The sequence below is a fragment of the Giraffa tippelskirchi genome, chromosome 13, assembly GCF_054371585.1.
Source record: "Giraffa tippelskirchi isolate mGirTip1 chromosome 13, T2T-mGirTip1v1.2.pri, whole genome shotgun sequence".
NCBI classification, from domain to species: domain Eukaryota; kingdom Metazoa; phylum Chordata; class Mammalia; order Artiodactyla; family Giraffidae; genus Giraffa; species Giraffa tippelskirchi.
Window position 1 is genome coordinate 79,409,959 of NC_137287.1, and position 24,297 is coordinate 79,434,255.

A 24,297-nucleotide genomic window follows, 5' to 3' on the forward strand; every position below is an offset into this window, starting at 1 on the left:
GCAGAGCTGTGTTTTATCCTCTGTGGAAGAACACAAGCATAGGTGCTCAGCAGTAAATGTTTGCAAATTGATGTCATGGGAAATGTTGCTGCTTTCTAGGATGGTGTCACATAGGCCAAAACAAGAGAACTGGAAAGAAAGAGAGAGCAGGGGGGCGTGATGGGGAGACCAAGGAACACACAGCCTGAAAGAGAGTCCACTGGAAAGTTTCCAACTTCTAATGCAGTTTCAGTTTAGGGGAAAGTGTTAGTGTAAGGAAACAGAAGCTAAGATTTCAGGAGAATGAATTAAGTTGAAGTAATGTAGAAGTCAGATGTTCAAGCTGGTTTTAGAAATGGCAGAGGAACCAGAGATCAAATTGCCAACATCTGCTGGATCATCAAAAAAGCAAGAGAGTTCCAAAAGAACATCTATTTCTGCTTTATTGACTAGGCCAAAGCCTTTGACTGTGTGGATCACAATAAACTCTGGAAAATTCTGAAAGAAATTGGAATACCAGACCACGTGACCTGCCTCTTGATAAACCTGTATGCAGGTCAGGAAGCAAAAGTTACAACTGGACATGGAACAACAGACTGGTTCCAAATAGGAAAAGGAGTACCTCAAGGCTGTAGATTGTCACCCTGCTTATTTAACTTATATGCAGAGTATATCATGAGAAGCGCTGGGCTGGAAGAAGCACAAGCTGGAATCAAGATTGCCGGGAGAAATATCAATAACCTCAGATATGCAGATGACACCACCCTTATGGCAGAAAGTGAAGAAGAACTAAAAAGCCTCTTGATGAAAGTGAGAGAAGAGAGTGAAAAAGTTGGCTTAAAGCTCAACATACAGAAAACTAAGATCACGGCATCCGGTCCCATCACTTCATGGAAAATAGATGGGGAAACAGTGGAATCAGTGGCTGACTTTATTTTGGGGGGCTCCAAAATCACTGCAGGTGCTGATTGCAGCCATACAATTAAAAGACACTTACTCCTTGGAAGGAAAGCTATGACCAACCTAGACAGCATATTAAAAAGCAGAGACATGCTTTGCCAACAAAGGTCCGTCTAGTCAAGGCTATGGTTTTTCCAGTAGTCATGTATGGATGTGAGAGTTGGACAGTGAAGAAAGCTGAGCACCGAAGAACTGATGCTTTTGAACTGTGGTGTTGGAGAAGACTCTTGAGAGTCCCTTGGACTGCAAAGAGATCCAACCAGTCCATCCTAAAGGAGATCAGCCCTGGGTGTTCATTGGAAGGACTGATGTTGAAGCTGAAACTCCAATACTTTGGCCACCTCATGTGAAGAGTTGACTCATTGAAAAAGACCCTGATGCTGGGAAGGATTGGGAGCAGGAGGAGAAGGGGACAACAGAGGATGAGATGGCTGGATGGCATCACCGACTCGATGGACATGAATTTGCCAGGAGTTGGTGATGGACAGGGAGGCCTGGCATGATGCGGTTCATGGGGTTGCAAAGAGTTGGACACGACTGAGCGAATGAACTGAACTGAACTGAATGTAGAAGCAGACTCCGTATAGACCAGAGTTTCTCAAATTTTAATTAGTCACTTGGAGACCGTGTGTGAAGTACACATGCTGAGCAGGAGGCCTGAGAATCTGCGTTTCTAACAAGCTCTCAGACTAGAAAGAGTGTAGCCTTGCATTTAGAGAAATCTGGAAGAAGAGCTTTGGATAGTGCAGGACATAACAGGATCAAGGAAAAGCATTATTTTGTTTTTCTTTCTGAGCGTGTTTATAGCCAGAGGGAAACAAAGAGTTGAAGTAGCAGTTATAGGTGTAAAATACCATTGCTAAGCAAAGAGGGAGAAAGAAATGGTAGGGATGATCCATAGAAAGGATGTAAGGGGGGAAGATTTAAGACCACAGATCCAGAGATTACCATTTGGAGAGGAGAGAATCTAGTGAAAGGACAAAGGGAGGAACTTAAGGCCTTGGGGAGGTGAGTTTGGAGTTGATGAGGACACTTGAGAGAACTCCTAGATGGCTTCAGTGTATTTACAGGGAAAAGAGATAAGATCGTTGTTGCTCCAGAGAATCCTGGAGGTGGGAGGGGGTGCTCGAAGTGGGGGAAGCTGCAGCCACTCAGGCATCAAAGATATATGTTGTACCAATATTTGTTATTCAGATTAGATTAATTTGAAAAAGGAGGCATAGATTTTTTTTTAAACATAGCTGATTTTTTGAGAGTTGTTTATAGAAATCCTTTGAAGCATTAGCCTGATGTACCAACCCAAACTAAGTTTTGAAACCAAACAGATTAATATGGTTCATTCCCTAAATGCTAGAAATACTTTTAATAAATACTATACTGATTTTGAAACATGCAAATTTTTAATTTCTGATAATTCTGTGGCAATTAAGTTTATTATTTCCTTTTTGATAATTGTATTTCAGTATTGAGAATTTATTATACATTATTTCCTAGATGTGTCTTATATACCTTCTTTTATGAGTGGATCAAGAAACTTTAAGATGGCTAAACTAGAGGAGCCAAGACATGTGGGCAAACCAGTAGCCCACATGGATATGGGAAAAAAATGAATATTTTTATGAGCCATTTTTCTACAAGTGTATATCCAGACTAATCAGTTCATTACTCTATCTCTGATGAGAAATGAATTATACATTTTAGTGAACTGTCACCCCAACTGTGCACTTCTTAAATGACTGGACAGATTGAAGAACATGATGCTGCTAAGTCACTTCAGTTGTGTCCGACTCTGTGCGACCCCATAGACGGCAGCCCACCAGGCTCCCCTGTCACTGGGATTCTCCAGGCAAGAATACTGGAGTGGGTTGCCACTTCCTTCTCCAGTGGATGAAAGGGAAAAGTGAAAATGAAGTCGCTCAGCCGTGTCCGACTCTTAGCGACCCCATGGACTGTAGCCTACCAGGCTCCTCCGTCCATGGGATTTTCCAAGCAAGAGTACTGGAGTGGGGTGCCATTGATAAATACTTGTAATATAATGGTGCAAATGATAACTGCTGTGTTGCATTCAAGATATGCTGTTGCATTTTACCATCTGCTTTCACATTTATCTTCTTGGGTTCATGATTTGCTCCTCTGATTAAGATCCATTTTCTCCTCATCAGTCAGCATGTTCACATTGGTCTATATGCACTTTAATATTTTATAAAGCCATTGAAAACGTAGTGTTACTTTTGGAATATTAACTGTATGTTTTGGTAAACCTGTATTCCTATTTTTTTTCTTCACTATCTTTAGTGGATTCATATGTCTGTCTTACCAGTGTCCTAAGATCTCCCTAAAAACAAGACACTGAAACCAAATGTATTCAGTGCAAAGGCTGAGCACAAGGATTCTGCTCAGTACTAACTGCATGAATATACAGCTGGCTTTCATATTTGCATGTAATTAACTCTATGTCCCTTTTCCCTTTTAGATTCTCCTGGGAAATATCCTAACATGAAGGTAAAAATTTTTATGATTTTATCTTGAATTATGAACTGTAGATTGTATCATATATGCATTATTTAGTAATCAACTTGTTTCCAAACCCCATTCAGCCTGCAGTCAGAATGAAAGATTATGTTCCTAATAAAACAGTCAGAATGAAGGATTTACAAACATCTGGTTCAGGTAAATTTTGCAGTACATAATTAACTCTGGAAAGAGGAACACTGAAATATTTGAAATGCTCAGTCTTCATACTTCTAACATTTTTTTTTTGCAAATTTAATTTAAGAATTTAACATAAATAAGGCAAATGTTATTGTTGATACCTGTGCTTTGAAACAAAAGATATTTACAAGCATAAGAAAAAGAAATTTTTAAAATGTAAGCTTGAACTCAAGATGTTTCTGTATATGTTTCGATACCCTAAAGTTCTCAGTAGGGAATCTCTATACTTCTCAGGAATTCTCAGAGATTAGATATTAGACTCTTAAGATTTTTCCAATGTCCAAAAATGCTTGTTTGAACTCTGATCTTTCACTAGAGTAAAACTTCACTTGCTACTATGTCAGTTATATTTCAGCTTATAATTATTTCATTATAGTGTTGTTATACAGATGAATGTAGGCCAATCAGATGTTTTGATTAGCAGACTGTGTGTGTGTGTGTTTGTGTGTGTATGTGTGTGTGAGTTTGTGGTGACTTTGATTATTAGAAGTAGGGAAAGTTATCATAGTTTAATAAATATTTGATAGACATAATCTTTTAAAACAGTGATTCTGAACGTTGTTCGCTTCAGGATCCTTTTATACTTCTAGAAATTATTGAGAATTCCAAGGAACTTTTGTTTATGTGTACTGATGTTTACTATATTGGAGTTCAGTTCAGTTCAGTCACTGAGTCGTGTCCAACTCTGCGACCCCATGGACTGCTGCACACCAGGCTTCCCTGTCCATCACCAACTCCCAGAGTTTACTCAGACTCACGTCCATAGAGTTGGTGATGCCATCCAACCATGTCATCCTCTGTCATCTCCTTCTCCTCCTGCTTTCAGTTTTTCCCAGCATCAGGGTCTTTCCCCGTGAGTCAGTTCTTCACATCAGGTGGCCAAAGTATTGGAGTTTCAGCTTCAGCATCAGTCCTTCCAATGAATATTCAGGACTGATTTCCCATACATGGACTGGTTGGATCTCCTTGCAGTCCAAGGGACTCTCAAGAGTCTTCTCCAGCACCACAGTTCCAAAGCATCATTGCTCAGTGTGCAGGTTTCTGTATACAGTCCAACTCTCACATCCATACATGACTACTGGAAAAACCATACCTTTGACGAGACAGACTGATATTGGCAAAGTAATGTCTCTGCTCTTTAATATGCTGTCTAGGTTGGTCATAGCTTTTCTTCAAGGAGCAAGCGTCTTTTAATTTTATGGCTGCAGTCACCTTCTGCAGTGATTTTGGAGCCTCCCCAAATAAAGTCTGTCACTGTTTCCATTGTTTCCCCATCTATTTCCCATGATGGAATGGGACCAGATGCCATGATCTTAGTTTTCTGAATGTTGAGTTTTAAACCAACTTTGTCACTCTCCTCTTTCACTTTCATCAAAAGGCTTTTAAGTTCTTCTCCAATTTCTACCATAAGGCTGGTGTCATCTGCATATCTGAGGTTATTGATATTTCTCCCTGAAATCTTGATTTTAGCTTGTGCTTCATCTAGCCTGGCATTTCATATGACGTACTCTGCATATAAGCTAAATAAGCAGGGTGACAATATACAGCCTTGACGTACTCCTTTCCCTATTTGGAATCAGTCTGTTGTTCCATGTCCAATTCTAACTGTTGCTTCTTGACCTGCATACAGATTTCTCAGGAAGCCAGTCAGGTGGTCTGGTATTCCCATCTCTTTAAGAATTTTCCAGTTTGTTGTGATCCACACAGTTAAAAGCTTTGGAGTGATCAATAAAGCAGAAGTAGATGTTTTTCTGGAACTCTCTTGCTTTTTTGATGATCCAGTGGATGTTGGCAATCTGATCTTGGTTCCTTTGCCTTTTCTAAATCCATCTTGAATATCTGGAAGTTCACGTTTCATGTACTGTTGAAGCCTGGCCTGGAGAATTTTGAGTAATACTTTGCTAACGTGTGAAATGAGTGCAATTGTGCAGTAGTTTGAACATTCTTTCGCATTGCCTTTCATTGGGATTGGAATGAAAACTGACCATTTCCAGTCCTGTGGCCAGTACTGCGTTCTCCAGATTTGCTGGCATATTAAGTGCAGCACTTTCACAGTATCATCTTTTAGGATTTGAAATAGCTCAACTGGAATTCCATCACCTCCACTAGCTTTGTTCGTAGTGATGCTTCCTAAGGCCCACTTGACTTGACATTCCAGGATGTCTAGCTCTAAATGAGGGATCACACCATCATGCTTATCTGGGTCATGAAGATCTTTTCTGTATAGTTTTTTTGTGTGTTCTTACCACCTCTTCTTAATATCTTCTGCATCTGTTAGGTCCATACCATTTCTGTCCTTTATTGTGCCCATTTTTGCATGAATTATTCCCTTGGTATCTCTTACTTTCTTGAGAAGATCTCTATTCTTTCCCATTCTATTGTTTTCCTCTATTTCTTTGCATTGATCGCTGAGGAAGGGTTTCTTATCTCTCCTTGCTATTCTTTGGAACTCTGCATTCAAATGGGTCTATCTTTCCTTTTCTATTTTGCCTTTAGCTTCTCTTCTTTTCTCAGATATTTGTACGGCCTCCTCAGACAACCATTTTGCCTTTTTGCATATCTTTTTCTCGGAAATGTTCTTGATCACTACCTCCTCTACAATGTCATGAATCTCCATCCATAGTTCTTCAGGCACTCTATCAAATATACTCCCTTGAATCTATTTGTCAGTTCCACTGTATCATCCTAAGGGTTTTGATTTAGGTAATACCTGAATGGTCTAGTGGTTTTCCCTACTTTTCTTCAGTTTAAGTCTGAAGTTGGCAATAAGGAGTTCAGGATCTGAGCTGCAGTTAGCTCCCAGTCTTGTTTTTGCTGACTGTATAGAGCTTCTGCATCTTTGACTGCAAAAAATAGAATCAATCTGATTTCATCATTGACCATCTGGTGATGTCCATGTATAGAGTCTTCTCTTGTGTTTTTGGAAGAGGGTGTTTGCTATGACCAGTACGTTCTCTTGGCAAAGGTCTGTTCGCCTTTGCCCTGCTTCATTTTGTACTCCAAGGCCAAATTTGCCTGTTACTCCAGGTATCTTGTGACTTCCTATTTTTGCATTCAAGTCCCCTATAATGAAAAGAGCATCTTTTTTGGGTGTTAGTTCTAGAAGGTCTTGTACGTCATCATAGAACCGTTCAACTTCAGCCTCTTCAACGTAACTGGTCGGGGCATAGACTTGGATTACTGTGATATTGAATGGTTTGCTGTGGAAATGAACAAAAATCGTTCTGTCATTTCTGAGATTACATCTAAGCACTGCATTTCGGACTTTTGTTGACTGTGATGGCTACACCATTACCTCTAATGGATTCTTGCCCACAGTGCTATATATGATGGTCATCTGAGTTAAATTCACCCATTCCAGTCCATTGGGTGCTTCCCTGGTAGCTCAGTCGGTAAAGAATCTGCCTGCAGTGCAGGAGACCTGGATTCGATGCCTGGGTCAGGAAAATCTCCTGGGGAGGGAAATGGCAACCCACTCCAGCATTCTTGTTTGGAAAATCCTATCGCCAGAGGAGCCTGGTGAGCTACAGTCCATGGGGTCACGAGATTCGGACCTGACTTAGGACTAAACCACAAACTAGTCCATTTTAGTTCACTGAGTCCTAAAATGTCTCTGAAGAACTCCACTGTGCATTCAGAACAGAATGAGAATGGAAGTAATGTTTAGAGTTGTGAAAATAGTTTTGACCTCTTGGACCCCTGGCCCAGTGGGTCTCTGGACTTCACGGATTCTCAGGACACACTTCAGAACCACCATTTGAAACCACTGACCTGGTTGGATGTGAAATGATAAAGGGGCCCTTGTGTTGACACGGAGTTTAAAGTTTCAGTTTTACATTTCTTGCTTGTTTCTTTGATTTCTCTTAAGTAATTTAGACATGACAATTCATTTTTTTTAAAGCAAATATTTCTGTATTGTATTCATTCTTGCCTCATGGCACTCTGTACTCTTTGGATCCAGTGTGGTCCTAGACTTATCCTGTTTTCATGTGGAAACAATTAGTCACCCACGAGACTCATTTCTTTTTTTTTTTAATTTTTTATTTATTTATTTTTTTATTTTTTTTGTTTTTATAAATTTATTTATTTTAGTTGGGGGCTAATTACTTTACAATATTGTAAGTTTATGATGTCTATCTAAGGCTTAAAAAATCCATTCTGAAGATATTGATAATTTGAGGACAGATTGTCTCATTGTAATTAAAGAAGTTGGTGGTGGTGGTGGTATTGAGTCGCTAAGTTGGGTCCAACTCTTTGTGACCCATTGCACGGTAGCACGCTAGGCCTCCTTGTGCCTCACCATCTCCTGGAGTTTACCCGAGTTCATATCCATTGAATCAGCGATGATATCCCACCATCTCATCCTCTGCTGTCCCCTTCTCCTCCTGTCCTCAATCTTTCCCAGCATCAGGGTCTTCTCCAGTGAGTCGGCTCTTCACATCATGTGGCCACAGTATTGGAACTTTAGTTTCAGCATCAGTCCTTCCAGTGAACGTTCAGGGTTGATATCCCTTAGGACTGACTAGTTTGATGTCTTTGCTGTCCAAGGGACTCTCAGATGTCTTCTATAGCACCTCTCTCTGAAAGCATCAATTCTTCAGTGCTGAGCCTTCTTTATGGTCCAACTCTCACATCCGTATATCACTACTGAAAAAACCACGGCTTTGGCTGTACGGACCTTTGTCAACAAAGTGATATCTTTGCTTTTTGATGTTGTCTAGGTTTGTAACATTAATTAAAGTAGTAGCATTCATTAAAAGTGTTTTTAAAACCATGGTCTCTAGAACACACAGGATTATAAGGCATAATTAAGTATAAAATAAGGTATACATAGATTTTCTTAACAATTTATTTGTATGTTGAAAAAAATAATTGGTAAAATTCTTTTGGAATACAGAATATGTAATAGAAATTGAGTGAATCAAACTCAGTAATACTAGACAGTTAAAAAGTAGAAGAAATCAGACACACTAGTTAACATCTCTTCATGAATGACAGTGACGTGTAAGATACAGTTAGCTGTGAAGGACTAGTGAGTTTCAGGGGAGAGGAGGACATGGAACTGATTCTCTGAAGAAAAACTTTGTACAAGTTAGTCAGAATTGTATTCTTACTTACGTTCTAATAAATGGAGACCTTGTTTTCACATTTTTCAGATTGGGCTTCTACTGCTTTGAGCCTCAATAATGAGACTTGTCAAAGAGGCAGGCATTTGAAAGTTGTTGATCAGTTTGCATTGGTTCCCAATCAATGACCAAAAATCAGTCAGCATCCACAGAGTTTGGACAGAAGACCATAATAGATAAAGTAAAGATGACGATTGCAGCAGTGTTCATGGTAGGGAATTACACGCTCCATCAGCTGTGCAAGTCTCAACTGCCAGAAAACAGACAAAGCAAAGAAGTTAATGCAGAAACCCAAAGCAGTCAGCTGTGGGCCACCTGGGCGTGGCCTTACCATCCTTCTGATGGTTCCAAATTAGATTTGGGGGCAAAATCTACCTTGTGCTGACTGCTTTTATGCAAACTACAGCCAATCAATACCTCTTAGCAAGGTGTTTGCATTCTTTTTCTGACCATAGTAATACAATAAATAGCAGAGTTAGGAAAAAGTGAGTTCATTTAGGCTAGTATTTAGCATACACCTGAGAGTGGGTAGCAGGATTATGTTTAGAACACTTGGACTAGTTGGGAAACTAGGTAGACATCTAGAGATTGCCTTCTCAAAACATGACTTCATAGCAATATTTTTATATAGCTGTCAATTCTTAAGTATTAGTTATGATTATATCAGTATAACTGCAAAAGCACCTCTGATACCAAATACTAAAATATTTCTCGTGTTTTCTCTGACTTCATATATTTCAGAATTGGCTTTGCCAGTGGTAATGGGGGTCATGAGAAATTTGCTACACAGTGCCTCCTTCTCAGCTGTGTCCACATAGTATATCAACTTGTTTTATTATTTCTAATGAATTAAGAGTTCACAAGTGATGTTGGTATAAAGGAGTGCTGTATCATTTAAAAGCAGTATATAGAAAGTCAATTCTGACTCTACTAGGATGCCCAGTCTATTGAGTAACCACGTCTAATAATGTGTTGTCCATAAATACTAATTAATTTATCACCTTTAATCAGTCGTATGGTCAGAGCTATAGTAAGAAATCATACACTGTTTCTTTTTTCACTCCTGTACTTTTTTCTTTTCTATCCTCAACTTTGCATTTACAGAAGATTCTCAGTTATCTCCTAAAATAGTGACTACAAGCACTAAACTCAGAGTGTTTATCTTTTCCTTCTTTTAATCTATACAGCTGAATCATTTGCTCTGTTTCTCCATGAGCTTGGTAGGTACAGGAAAAACAAATTCAAATAAAACACCTACACGAGTCCCTTCAACACTGGACAACATGAAATAGGAAAACTACGAAATAAATAGAAGCAAATTCAGTCAGTTCATGTTGATCATTTCCCCTCTCACTCGAAACCTTTTCTAAAATAACAATCAGAATCTACTCCTTCAGAGTCCCTGGATTTGTACATTTATTGGTTTCTTAAAAATTTATCTATACCGTACCCTGAAAGTTTTATATCCTAAATATTTCTGTAAACAGTCCCTCAGTTCAGGCCTGCAGTATTAATGCCTTCAGATTTGTCTTCCTCCAGTTATTTGTATGCCCTTCAAATTCATCCCTCCTGTAGTATTTAGTCACCAATCTCAAAAGCACATGTGACCATGAAGCACTCTAAATCATATTAATGTCTAGACTTGTTAAAGTGCCATTGATGCCCATCAACTGCTGTTGATGCCCTCCTCACCTGTCCCTGTTGTTGTTGGTCAGTCGCTCGGTTGTGTCTGATTCTATGCAACCCGGTGGACTGCAGCAGACCAGGCTTCTGTGTCCTTCACCATCTCCCAGAGCTTGCTCAACTCACGTCCATGGAGTCAGTGATGCCATGCAACCATCTCATCCTCTGTCATTCCCTTCTCCTCCCAACTTCAATCTTTCCCAGTATCAGGGTCTTTTCTAATGAGTCAGTTCTTCGAATCTGGTGGCCAAAGTACTGGAGCTTCAGCATCAGGGTCAGTCCTTCCAATGAATATTCAGAACTGATTTTGTTTAGGATTGACTCGTTTGATCTCCTTGCAGAGAGTCACTTGGACTCTCAGGAGTCTTTTCCAACACCACAGTTGCAAAGGATCAGTTCTCCTGTGCTCAGTCTTCTTTTTGGTCCAACTCTCACATCCATAACATGGCTACCAGAAAAGCCTTAGCTTTGACTAGATGGACCTTTGTCAGCAAAGTAATGTCTCTGTTTTTTAATACGCCGTCTAAGTTTGTCATATCTTTTCTTCAAAGAAGCAGGCATCCTCTAATTTCATGACTGCAGTCACCATCTGCATTGATTTTGGAGCCCAAGAAAATAAAGCCTGTCTCTGTTTCCATTGTTTCCCCATCTCTTTGCCACGAAGTGATGGGACTGGGTGCCATGATCTTCGTCAGTCCCTGTCCCTTTACTTTTGACAAATATCTACCCTGTCGCGTGTGTGCTTCTCTCCCCATCTTGCTCCAGCCTTAAGTGCTCTCCTCCTCCTGCCCTGTGTTCCCTTCAACTGTGTAAGTCTCCGCTCAGGGATTATCTCTAGAAAAGCCATCCCTGACACCTTTTATCTACATTTTTCTTTAAACGCCAATGTCTAGTACTGAGAAGAAACCTGAGAAATAATTATTGAATAAGAGACTTGGGGGCTCTGTATCAACCTAGAGGGGTGGGATGGGGAGGGAGATAGGAAGGAGGTTCAAAAGGGAGGGGATACATGTATACCTATGGCTGATTCATGTTGAGGTTTGACAGAAAACAACAAAATTCTGTAAAGCAATTATCCTTCAGTAAAATAACAAATGGAAAAAAAAGGACAATTTATACCAACATGATTTTTAAGACCATCTCCTCTGCAGTCTAGGAGCCAAGAGGATAGACATGTGAAGAAATAATTTACAGTTCAGATGTATATCTATCACTAGGAAAATCTAGAAAGATACACTAGAAAAATCTTTAAAGTACTAAGGTAGCTACAAGGAAAGGGATACCTGTTTATCAGGGGAAAGATAGCAGTAATCAAAGACAACTTCACAAAGCAGGTTGAGCTTTAAAAGATGTAAAGTAATTTGTCGGAAGAGTACAGGGAAGCATTTCAGATTAAGGAACACCAACCTTATGGCAGAAAGTGAAGAAAAACTGAAAAGCCTCTTGATGAAAGTGAAAGAGGAGAATGAAAAAGTTGGCTTAAAGCTCAACATTCAAAAAGTAAGATCATGGCATCTGGTCCCATCACTTCATGGGAAATAGATAGGGAAACAGTGGAAACAGTGTCAGACTTTATTTTGGGGGGCTCCAAAATCACTGCAGATGGTGATTGCAGCCATGAAATTAAAAGATGCTTACTCCTTGGAAGGAAAGTTATGACCAACCTAGATAGCATATTTAAAAGCAGAGACATTACTTTACCAACAAAAGTCCGTCTAGTCAAGGCTATGGTTTTTCCAGTGGTCATGTATGGATGTGAGAGTTGGACAGTGAAGAAAGCTGAGCACCGAAGAATTGATGCTTTTGAACTGTGTTGTTGAAGAAGACTCTTGAGAGTCCCTTGGACTGCAAGGAGATCCAACCAGTCCATCCTAAAGGAGATCAGCCCTGGGTGTTCATTGGAAGGACTGATGTTGAAGCTGAAACTCCAATACTTTGGCCACCTCATGCGAAGAGCTGACCCATTGGAAAAGACCTTTTGCTGGGAAGGATTGGGGGCAGGAGGAGAAGGGGACGACAGAGGCTGAGATGGCTGGATGGCATCACCGACTCGATGGACATGAGTTTGGGTGAACTCTGGGAGTTGGTGATGGAGAGGGAGGCCTGGTGTGCTGCGATTCATGGGGTCACAAAGAGTCGGACACAACTGAGCGACTGAACTGACTGAAAAGCATAAAAAGTAAGAGGAATTTTATAAACCATCAATAATGTTGCAGTTGAAGCTTGGTGTGTTGTTAAAAAGGTTCTGTTATGAAGTAGAGAAGAGAATATATGGTGACTTTATATGTCTGTCCTGTATTTTGACATTTCATTTGGTTTCTGATTGTTTTGTTCACTGATGTTTGGATGAATCTGCGAATGATTCTTTGAGCTGTTTGTGTGCCTATAACCTGGTGACATCTGATATTTCCCAAATGGTTTGTTGAAGTTTTTAGATCATTGGAAGTAGTTCTTAAAGAAGTAAATATTCAGCTGAAGATTAGTTAGTTAGTTAGTTTACCCAAACCCATGTCCATCAAGTCGTTGATGCCATCCAACCATCTTATCCTCTGTCATCCCCTTCTCCTCCTGCCCCCAATCCTTCCCAGCATTAGGGTCTTTTCCAATGAGTCAACTCTTTGCATAAGGTGGCCAAAGTATTGGAGTTTCAGCTGAAGATTAAGATTGACTTAATCTGTCATTTGATACAATGTTTTAGATCTATGTTTTAAATGAAGATTATGTCTTTTATCTAAACATTCTAAGTAATTTTAACTAAACATGCAGATTTGTCAACAGACCTAGACTTAGAAATGATATCAGAGGAAGAACAAGAAAAACTTGATGGAGATGAGAATAACAATTCACAGGTATGTAAAACTGCAAATTTCAATTTTTGGTTTAATACTGTATGAGAAAATGTGTATCAAACAAGGCAAATTAGAATGGAAAGATAAGTTAAAACCCATCACAAATGAGTTAAAGCAGAAGTTCGGTGAAATTTGTGAGGAATACCAAATTACCGTTTGTCCTGAGGAAGATCCATTACGTGATAATCCTAAAGAAGGAACAAACCAAAAGGAAATATCTCCTAATTTCACAAATAATATACCTGATTGTGAGGAAAAAGATGCATTTGGAGTATCTGTCTCTCTAGTATTCCAAGCATTTTATGAACAAAAAGAATCCAGTCTCAAAAATGTTTTTCCATCATCTGTAAATTCTGGGTCCCTGGGATAGACTTGTCGGTCATCTTCAAAGCTTTGTTTCCCTGAAAATAAAGTAGACTTTGAAAATGATCAACTAGGCATTGAATGTGTGTTTATCAAAATTGAGGAGAGTTTTTATAATGATACAGAAAATAAAAATGTAGGGGACCCAGTAATTACATTTGAAGTGAAAAAAGACCAAGAATTTGATATGCAAATGTCACAAAATATGAGGCAAGATCCCACTAATTGGAAATTAGACATTGGACAGGCATGTCATTCTCGTCTGTAGCTTGTCTGCTTTGGTAAGATGAAACACGTAATTCAAATAAAAATTCACGGTCCTTCTACTGTTAAAAAAATACTGATCTGAAAAATAAAACAATATAGGACTGGTTCCAGAAGCCACTGCATGCAGATAATTGCAGTGCTAGTGACAACAAAAGCGTGGAACCCAAATTAGAAAATGGGAATTCTTCTCTACCTAATAGTCACAGTGCATCTGAAGTGTATGTAAATGAAGAATTAGAGAAGGCTATTCAGAGGTTTAAGAATGAAATAGACATGTTACAAATAGAGTTGCTGGCTCTGGAAAAAGAGAAAATTCAATTTCCAAAAGAGGTAGAGGTTCATTTACTCTTGCTTTGGTTTTTCTTTCTCGATGATCTGGTCCGTTTTGATTTTCCACTTATGAGTAAAGCGGGGTCATCTAAATAGGTGACTGTGTAGAAATCAATTGTTATCTCAATAATAGGAATTCAGGAAACTATTTTCATGGCTTTTGTCCTTCAATCAATCTATATCTAATTCTGTCTCTGTCAGTCTTTCCTATGGACTGGGAAACTCATTTAATTATCTACCATGTGATCTTCTGAGGCAGAATAAGCACCAAGGAAATCGCTTAAGAAGTATAATCAGCTAGGGTTTTGTGGGGTTTTTTTTCCTTTACCTCTGTTGGGTTAAATATAAGTTGTATTTCCATAGAATGGGAAGAAAACAGTGACTGAGAGAAGGGACATGAACACATGTTCCCTGTAATCTCCTCATTGTGGTTGAATATGTGTGATCTTCTTTGCTTTCCACAGTCCCTGGGCACTTAGATTTCCAGCATGGCCGCTTCAGGATCTTTTTAATAACAAATACATGTGCTCCCACATATGCTTTAATCACCACTCTCAGATGTTTCTTTTGAGACAGACCTTTCCATTATGTTGTTTACTAAAATGTAGAAAGTTTTGACATGTGTGATTTTGTCACATAGGTAGTGTGCGTGTGTGTGTGTGTGTGTGTGTGAAAGTTGCTCACTCATGTCCAACTCTTTGTGAACCCTTGGACTGTAGCCTGCCAGGCTCCTCTGTCCATGGAATTCTCCAGGCCAGAAAGAATACCACAGTGGGTAGCTGTTCCCATCTCCAGAGGAACTTCCCAACCCAGGGATCAAACTCAGGTCTCCCGCATTGAAGGTGGATTCTTTAACATTTGAGCTACTAGGGAAGCCCATAGGTAGTATAAACCCTGAGCAAAAAAAGAAAAATAAAAGAAATTTAAGTGTTTATCTCCAAAGGAGAAAACTGAGTATTGAGATGCTGTGAGATTTTTCTTTCTTCGGTAATAGGTTTTTAAAATTGTTTGTTTGCTCTTTTGTGTAAGAGGTGCTTTGACTGAGTTTGAGCAATAGATAAAAAAAAAAAAAAAACTCTATGTATTCTACTGTTAAAAAAAAAAAAAAAAGGAGATGAGCCCTACCCCCAACTAAAGCATTGAATTACTGTGCCAAAGTCACGCTTTTAACTTACCTGATTAATCTGATGAATTCATTTGGTAATTTATCACATTCAATGTCACAGAATTGTATCATCTCTTTGGTGCCATCAAATGCTAGGGAGTACTGCTTTAGGGGCTTTGAACAAAACCTTGAACATTTTTTTATTTTATTGCTGTTTTTGTTAAATAGTCGGGCAATCAGTTCAGTTGAGTCGCTCAGTCCTGTCCGACTCTTTGCGACCCCATGAACCACAGCACGCCAGGCCTCCCTGTTCATCACCAACTCCCTGAGTCCACCCAAACCCATTTCCAGTAGGTAATTACTTCTATACCTTCTAGCTGTAAGGTTTGATGGTTATTGAATGTGGAATTGGGAAGCATTACTTATATTCCAGAATTCCACACTAACTAACAACTCCTCAGTTTCTTTCTGCTCTTTGTGTTTTGGTAAACTTTGGTTCATTTATTTTAGTGAACACCATCACCTTTTTGCTATCTCCCGGATCCAAGTGAAAAAAGAATTGTAAAAGACAGTGGGGAAAGAATAGCTTTAGTGCAGAAAGAAGAATGTTTCCTTTCTGAAGCACTGCGGTGTCACATCCTCTACATCTGGCTGTTTAATGGAAAATCCAGGTGGTAAAGACCAAAGAGGACAGATTTTGTGTCTTTGTCTTTTTCTTTCTCTGTCTCTGCCAGTCAGATGGGGAAGACTGAATATGAATAATTGCATCTTATTAAGAAAGCCATTTTTGAAATTTTGGGAATTTTGTTTCTTTTCCTCAAACAGAAAGGAGCAGATTTTACAAAAATTTCAGTGACTTGTAAGTGATAAAATAAACAGAAAAATATTTTTATCAGTTAAATTCAGGGCAAACAGTGAGTCAAATAATAAAATTGAAAACAAAGATCTTTATAATAAAGAAGTAGCAATTATTCTTAGTGTCAAACTTTCATTAAAGGTTGAAGAAGAAAAGAAGCACAAAAGTAGTGAAGTGGAAGTATCAGCCAACGGATGCGATGCTGCTGACGAGAGTGGATTGATTCAGCAGAGAAAGAGTGGAGGAAACAGCAACCAGGAGTTTCCTGCTATGCAGAATGAAGGTTCTGATAGGTAATCCTGTATCAATATTTAACAGCAGGTCACTCGTTATTTTCCTATAAAATAATTTCTAACTTGAGCTAATGTTTGTGATTTACAGATTTTGTATTTTACTAGAGATATAGTTATTTTTAATACTCTTGTCCTTTAGCCTTAATACTAGAGTTCCTTTGTTAACATACCACCGTGTTACATATTAGAGTATTCTGGATTTGACTGCTTATTTGCCTTAACCAGTGTGTTGTATATTTAAATTTATTTTATGTCACTAATGGACATCCTTTCATTTCAGTTTGAGGACTTCTTTCAGCATTTCTTATGAGACAGGACTAGTGGTGATGAACTCCATCAGGTTTGCTTTGTCTGGGAAAGTTTTTATTTCTCCTTCATTTCTGAAAGACTTTTCTGGATAGAGTACCCTTGGTTGGCAGGTTTTTTTCTCCTAGCACTTTGAGTATGTCCATGGATGGAGGCCAACTTGTTGGTGGCGAGAGAACTCATGAGGCACCTGTCTTTCAGCCATGATGCTGATGTCATCCCATCATGTTTAAAAGTAAACTCCCCTCCCCTGGCCAAATATTTCCTTGATTTCTTCTTTCATGGTATATGTGCCTCATGTCATTTAAAATATCATCTAAATTAAGTGTTACTTTTTTCTTTGAATTCTTTTTTACTTATTTTTGGCTGCACTGGTTCTTTGCTGCTGTAATGCCTGGGCTTCTCAGTGTGGTGGCTTCTCTTGATGCTGAGCATGGGCTCTAGGGTGCTGGCTTCAGTAGTTGTGGAGCATGGGTTCAGTTGCACCAATGCATGTGGGATCTTCCCTGACCAGGAATTGAACCCATGCCCCCTCTATTGGCAGGTGGACTCCTAAGGACTGAACCACCAGGGAAATCCCTAAATTCACCATTATTATATTTAGAAGCAAAACAAAAAATAGAGTGTAAATCTAATTATGACTCCTATGTCTAAGAGTCAAGGTGCTTAGCCAGTGGACTCCAGGTTTTCAGTGTAGCTCTTGAGGTTCTTCTCAATGTCTTTCCAGATTCATCTCTCTACTTTCTTCCATGTATTTTGTACTCTTCCTTCCAGGTTCCTAGGAAACAACCTAAATGTCATGTGCCTGATGTTTGTGCTCACATTTGAATCTCCAAGTAGAATGATTTTCTCCCTTTTCTGTTTCTCATGACCTCCTCTCTTCACTTCTTCTGTAAATCCTTCCTTATTTCACTTATCACTTTCATATGTCAACTTTTACATATCATATTGTATCATAATTGTATATCTGTGTTTGAAGGAAGAATTTGTTTTCTTGTATATGGTTGGTACTTCATAACTGTTTTGTGAATTAATCAATGACTTTAGATGGGTAAGAGTTGGAATTTTATAAGAATTGTTTTTTATTCTTTATCAGTTGAATTATTAGAAAACATTGGCTTTTTTGTGGATTTTTTAAAGTAGTGATCCTGGTGTGCACAGGAAGGAAGTAAAGAAAAAGAACAATGGCAAATGGACACCAGAAGAATGTGTGATTGCACCAATATTTGAAAAGACTGATTCACTGACTGGTAGTCTGCTGCACGTGAGTGATGACAGCATTTTAAGGGAAGAGGATCAGGATGATAACAGGTACATTCTACAGATTCTTTGTTTGTAGGGGAGGAAATATTAGCATTAAATACTTCTTCTGGAAATAGAGCAGCATAATACAGTGCTCAGGCCAAGACAAGAAATTCCTCAACTTTAGTGGGCAAACACTGCTGAAAGGTTAAGGTGAGGACCAGTGCCTTTGGCCAGAAGTCATTTCAGTATATAGTCCATTTGGAAGCTGGACTGTAGTGAATACACGTAAACATTCCATAGGGAATATTATTGGGACAGGCAATGAAGAACTGGATGGTAACTGAAGAGGAATGTGGAGTTCAAAGGTGTTTCTTGTTTTATGTTAAGAAGGGAGCTTTTAGAGTATGCTATTGAAAATGAGCCAGCAGAAGATGTGTTTATTTAGTTTAATCTTGTTTGTATTTCCAATACTGGAAAGCTTATTGATTGTATGACATTATCTTTAAAGTATTACAATAAACTAATTGTACATAAACTTCTGTTCATGTATAGTTTTATGGTAAGGGCTTGTTCATTGGTTCTGAAGAGTAATATTCCTATGTAATGGAATATGCAGATGATTACTTTTAGTTAATTCTATCATGTATAGATTTTCAAAAATTACATAATTGTGAATTTACAAACACTTAGGCTATACTGAAGAGGATTTGATCATTCCTTGATGATTCTAGTTGATAGTAACATCGTGAGTAGCTTTGATTTTGCAAGGTACTCTGAAGCGTCACATCATATTAACTTCATAGTTGTTTATAGATTCCAGGCAAAAGGGGAAGATTTTGTTTATATTCAATATAAAAACATTATTAACAGTCTTTCACAAATTATTCCTTTTGGATGATAAAGATCTAAATGACAAAAACCGTGCTTCCTGTACTAAGAGTATCATTAACACATACTCTGTGCTTAATAAGTATATGTCAGATGCATGAAGAAACAGCAGAATGGTTGAATGAATGCCTATTGATGAATTTCTTTACAAAAAACAAAACTTTATTAAAGAATATTTCCAGTCTTGCCTACCTCTGAAGTCTTTTTAATTTTTAAGAAATATATTTTAAGATTCAGAAATTATTATTTATAGCTATAGCTAGACATGGAATAATACTATAGATTCATTTGGTCTCACATTACTTAAAAAGACTTTTCTTTTTTTTTTTTTTCTTTCTTTCTTTCTTTTTTTTTTTAAATAAATTTATCTATTTTAGTTGGGGGCTAATTACTTTACAATATTGTAGTAGTTTTTGCCATACATTGACATGAATCAGCCATGGGTTTACATGTGTTCCCCTGCCTGGACCCCCCTCCCACCTCCCTCCCCTTCCCATCCCTCTGGGTCATCCCATTGCCCCGGCCCTGAGCATTTGTGTCATGCATCGAACATGGAATGGTGTTCTGTTTCACATATGATAATATACATGTTTCAATGCTATTCTCCCAGAACGTCCCACCCTCACCTTCTCCCTCAGAGTCCATAAGACTGTTCTATGCATCTGTGTCTCTTATTCTGTCTCGCATATAGGGTTATCGTTACCATTTTTCAAATTCCATATATATGCATTAGTATACTGTATTGGTGTTTTTCTTTCTGGCTTACTTCACTCTGTATTATGGGCTCCAGTTTCATCCATCTCAATAGAACCCATTCAAATGTATTTTTTTTAATAGCTGAGTAATATTCCATTGTGTATATGTACCACAGCTTCCTTATCCAAAAAGACTTTTCAATATTACTTTCTCAGCATATTTTAGAAGAGCAGTGTGGAAGCCAGACTTCCTGGGTTTGGATTCTGGGTCTGTTGGTGACATGCTGAGTGGGCTTGGGCACGTTCCTCAGCCTCTGTGGGCTCCATTTCTTCCTATCCTATCTCCCAGAATGACTGTGAGGATCAAAATGCCTTTAAGACATGTTGAGTGTTTCTAATAATGCATAACTGATGCTAGGAAGTCCTCAAAAAGCTAATATCTTGGTTATTCAAATGGGTTTCTTTCTTAGAAGGACTGAAGGAATACCTCCCAGATAGGTTTTATTGCCATGAAAGTTAGTTCTTATTGAAAAGGACAGGTGCAAAAAACACTGGTATACTGTTTCCTATCACATAACACAAGTAACATTATGTTTTTCCTTTTCCTGGGATCTAACTTGAGTACTTAATATTACTGACATATTTTCTTTGTCCTTTAATGCTCCTCTTGTTTATTGTTGCATCCTTTTATAGAAAATTACCTGCCAATGCAAAGAGTTTATATAAAAAAGAAAAGTCTAGGTATTGTTTGTATTTTTGAATATTTAATATTAGCCTGAAGAGAATCATTTGTTCTTTTAGGCCTGCAAGGAAAACAGCGTATGAAAAGAAGAAGGTATGGTAAAAAAATGAACTTTCAAAAATATTATCCTTGTCAAAAATACTTTGTAAAAGGAATAGTGGTAAAATAAAAAATCTTCCTTTGTTGTAGAGAAGTTTACTTTGACCACATCGTTTAGAAACACTGTTGAAAAAGTTATCCTTTCGATAAAAATCTCTTCTTTTAAGAAATGTCTGTTTTTGCTTTGATAAAGAGATATTTATTACCTCTGTACACTTAGTATATTTTATACATATTTTAAGGACATTGTGAAACAGTATTATTTATGTGTAGGTCAAAGAACAAATTAATTACCTGAATGACCTGGACGACTTAAATCAGTTGTCTGAGACTGTTTCCCAGGATAGCGATGTGCTTTACTCTACAAATTCCACGTTGCAAGTAGAACCTCTTGACTTGGGATGTAAAGGTAGGACCACAGTGTAAATGTTAACAGAAAGCCTGTCTGTGTATAGAGTAGTGATATATGCACACCTTGTCAGTACTGCTCTAGAGCCAGAGATATGTTCCAGTGCTCTGCATCTCAGAAGTATGTTTGGCATTAAAGGAACATGAAAGTGAGTATATACTCTGAGCCACAGGCCTATGATCCTTCTCACTCAGTGTACCTTCTGTTGACTTTTATTCTTTCCTGTGCCTTCACCCATGGTCAGGTCAACATCATTTTCCTCCTAGAATAACTGAAATAACCTCAGGACTTCTTTCCCTGCCACTCCACCTCGCGGAACCTCGGTCTGCACAGCAACTGTAATTATTACCTATTTTTAAAAATTCAGTTCTCATCATGTTACCCCCTTGCTTAAAGCCCAACTGTTGATTCTTTTTGTTGCATGGTTAAAAGTCACAATTGTCTAGCTTCATATGGTTTTTATTTTTTACCTTTCTTTCTACATGAATTTTAGAATCAGCTTATCAATTTCCTAAAATGTCTGCTGGTCTTAACATCTTCATTTTCCTTCAGTTCAAAGTACTTTGTACTTTCTCTTTTCATTACCTCTTTGATCCAAGGGTTATTTAGATCCGTGTGATTTATTTTCCAAATATTGAGAGTTTTCCAGAGATCCTTCTGTGCTCTTGCTTCTCTGATTTCCTGCCTTGGAGGCAAGACCTTGCTGACTACCCTGTTCATTCTGCTGGTAAGTAGGAGTTTTTCCAGCCTGGCTCAGGAGAATAGATAGAATTCCTGGGATTGAGTGAGCACCAGGCATGGTTTCCTGTAGTCTTTTCAGATGGTTTCTCCCTGGTCGCAGGTGGTTTCTCACACATGTGCACTGTTCGTTCCTCTGCTGAATATCGGAGGGGCTCCTCCTCAGTTCTCTTGGGTCCTTTTTCTCTGTTCCACTCTCTCCTCTCCATGGTTCTGTCCTGTGATCTCTGCCCGTGTTGGTTTCACCAGACTCTCAGCTTCATCACCTCCACTTGGGGAGTCTGGTGGACTGTGTTTCCATTCCTTCTCCCCATGTCAGGGCCTGGAAATTCTCTCAAGGCAGTGAGCTAGGGCATTCCTTAGGCTCACCTTGTCTGTTTCCGGGATCATTGTCCTTCATTCCCTGAAATGCGTTGTCATTGAAAATCATTGTTTAATGTATTTTGTCAGTGTTGTTTTTGCTTGCTTCACTCAGGAAGGTAAATTGGTAGCTGTTCACTCTGTCTTGGTTAGAAACATATGGCAGCTGGAGACTATCCCCAGGGTTGTTCCTCCTACTCTGCTTTCTGCTTACTACTTCCTGCTCATCCTTCATTCCTCAATGTGGCACCTCTTCCCCAGGGAAATCTTTCCTGGACCCAATCTATATCAAGTTCTGTTATGTTATCATAGAACTCTCTTTTCTTATAGTATCTATCTGAGATCATAATTATGTGATTTGTCTTTCTCTTGTACTAGACTTCAAGCTAAACAAGAGCCAGGGTGTCTGTTTTATCTTCAGGGCTTAGAATAATGTCTTGCACATTATAGACGCTAATATTTGTTCAGTGTGTAGATGAGTGACCGTGAAAGGCACAGGCCTTTATATTCAAAACTTACTGACATAAATGTTTTTTTGTTTCTATCTTTTTTTTCTTCATCATACAGATTCTGGTAGCTTGTTAAAAATTCCGGATGCAATTTTTTCACATGAAAGATTAGTAGATTTTCAAAGAAGCCACTGTGAACTACTTAAAGAAGAAATTCACAAAATGAAAAGTAAGGTTCGTGGGCTACAAAAAGAGCTGTCAGAAACCAAAGAAGTGAAATCACAGTTAGAGCATCAGACAGTGGAGTGGGAACGAGAGCTCGACATCTTGAGGTACCATACATCTCACTTTCAAAGACATATTTGAACTGTTGTTTCCTTTAATACTGCAGAGATATAGACGTATTATAAGGACTAACTTATCTTCTCAGATTTTACAGGATAGAAAACGTCGTTAGTATTGTGGAGTGTGACATTCTTGCAAATAATATAGCAGGTTCTTAACAGTGAATACTAATAACTTAGTGTATATTTTTCCAAATCATTATTTTCATGACCATACAAAAATCCACCATAATGGAAACCCCATTAATTATTTACCAAATTGACTTTCGCTTGTTTTCCACTTTTGTGTATTCTATTTAATACTGCAAGGAACATCTTTTCTATAAATTCATTTCTACCATTCTAATTATTTTGAATACATTTTCTTTAATAATATTGTATTATTTGGTTAAAGTATGAGAAGTTTTAAAAAGATCTGTGATATATATTTCTAAACTATTCTTAGGCAAGCTTATATTGCTTTACATCCCGACCCCCAAATGTAGAAGTAGCCATTTTTCTCAAGACAAAATAAAAACAAAATTTTATGCAGTTTTATTCTTAACCCTCTCTATGAAAACAGTGATCATTATTAAGTGTTTTTCATTGTATTCCCCCCATTTTTACTATTTTAAACATTGTGAAGAGGGAACAAAAGTTATTGCAGCAGCAGCAAATAATCTCATAATTTTCTAAGAAGAGATCTCTAAAATTTTCAGATTCACCTTAAAGCAAGAAGAACAGAATAGAAGAAATGCCAATATGGCATGTGAAAAAATTAGGGAGCAGTTAAGAAGAAAAGAAGATGAATATAGTAAAGAAGTTGAAATGAAGCAGCAGCTTGAACTCACTCTCCGAGTACTAGAAATGGAACTGAAGACTGTAAGAAATAACCGGAATCAGGTAGAGTTATCTTTGGTGAAAATTTCAAATTTCTAACACTATTTCATCAATATTATTTATAATATCCCCGTTTTTTTGAAAAGTGCCATTTTATTTTGTGTCATATCAGTTATTTAGTGTCATTTTATTTAGTGTTATAGGAAATTTTAGGTTACTTCTTAAAAACAAAAGCAAAAAAATTCAAAATTCCCAAAGTAACAGGGCTGGAAATAAGAATTCTATAATCCTGAAATGCTGGGTGCACTTTTACGATCAGAGGGAGGAAGAGGTCACAGTCAGTAGCTCACACAATAGATACTGAGAAACCACAGGGTTGAGATTGGTGTAGAAACTGGAGGTTAAGCTCTCCGCCCGCCTCAGGCAACAGATCCTTCTGCCTTGAGGGACCATTGGTGAGTGAATAGGTCTAGCAGAGAAGGGGCACTAGGAGGGAAGATGGTGCCTAATTTCACATCAGGTTACCTCTGGCCTTCAATGTGGCAGGTGGCTGAGGGTCGTGGACCCCCTCACTCTGTGCCCTTCAGCCCTCCAGTCCACCTGCCCCGTGAACACCTCAGAGCTGGCTCCAGCTTTCCCAGCTGAGTTCTCCCTTACAGTAGAGTCCTCAAGGATAGGTG

At 38.4% G+C, this 24,297-nt stretch overlaps 1 protein-coding gene across 12 annotated transcripts in view; it reads left to right on the forward strand.

Moving 5' to 3' along the window:
- LOC145533451 (ankyrin repeat domain-containing protein 26-like) overlaps window positions 1-24,297 on the forward strand; it is a 64,525-nt gene that overhangs the window by 26,277 nt on the left and 13,951 nt on the right. For 3 of the 12 annotated variants that reach the window (XM_081560858.1, XM_081560859.1, XM_081560870.1), the window contains exons 11-20: window positions 3,413-3,441; window positions 3,537-3,609; window positions 13,227-13,309; window positions 16,372-16,523; window positions 16,804-16,863; window positions 17,970-18,140; window positions 20,459-20,492; window positions 20,772-20,907; window positions 22,573-22,786; window positions 23,497-23,680. In XM_081560858.1, coding sequence (XP_081416984.1) covers window positions 3,413-3,441; window positions 3,537-3,609; window positions 13,227-13,309; window positions 16,372-16,523; window positions 16,804-16,863; window positions 17,970-18,140; window positions 20,459-20,492; window positions 20,772-20,907; window positions 22,573-22,786; window positions 23,497-23,680 — 1,136 coding nt within the window. Of the gene's footprint in view, window positions 1-3,412; window positions 3,442-3,507; window positions 3,610-13,226; window positions 13,310-16,371; window positions 16,524-16,803; window positions 16,864-17,969; window positions 18,141-20,458; window positions 20,493-20,771; window positions 20,908-22,572; window positions 22,787-23,496; window positions 23,681-24,297 lie in introns of all 12 variants that reach the window. The other 9 variants (XM_081560862.1, XM_081560868.1, XM_081560863.1 and 6 more) reach the window with 7 other exon arrangements.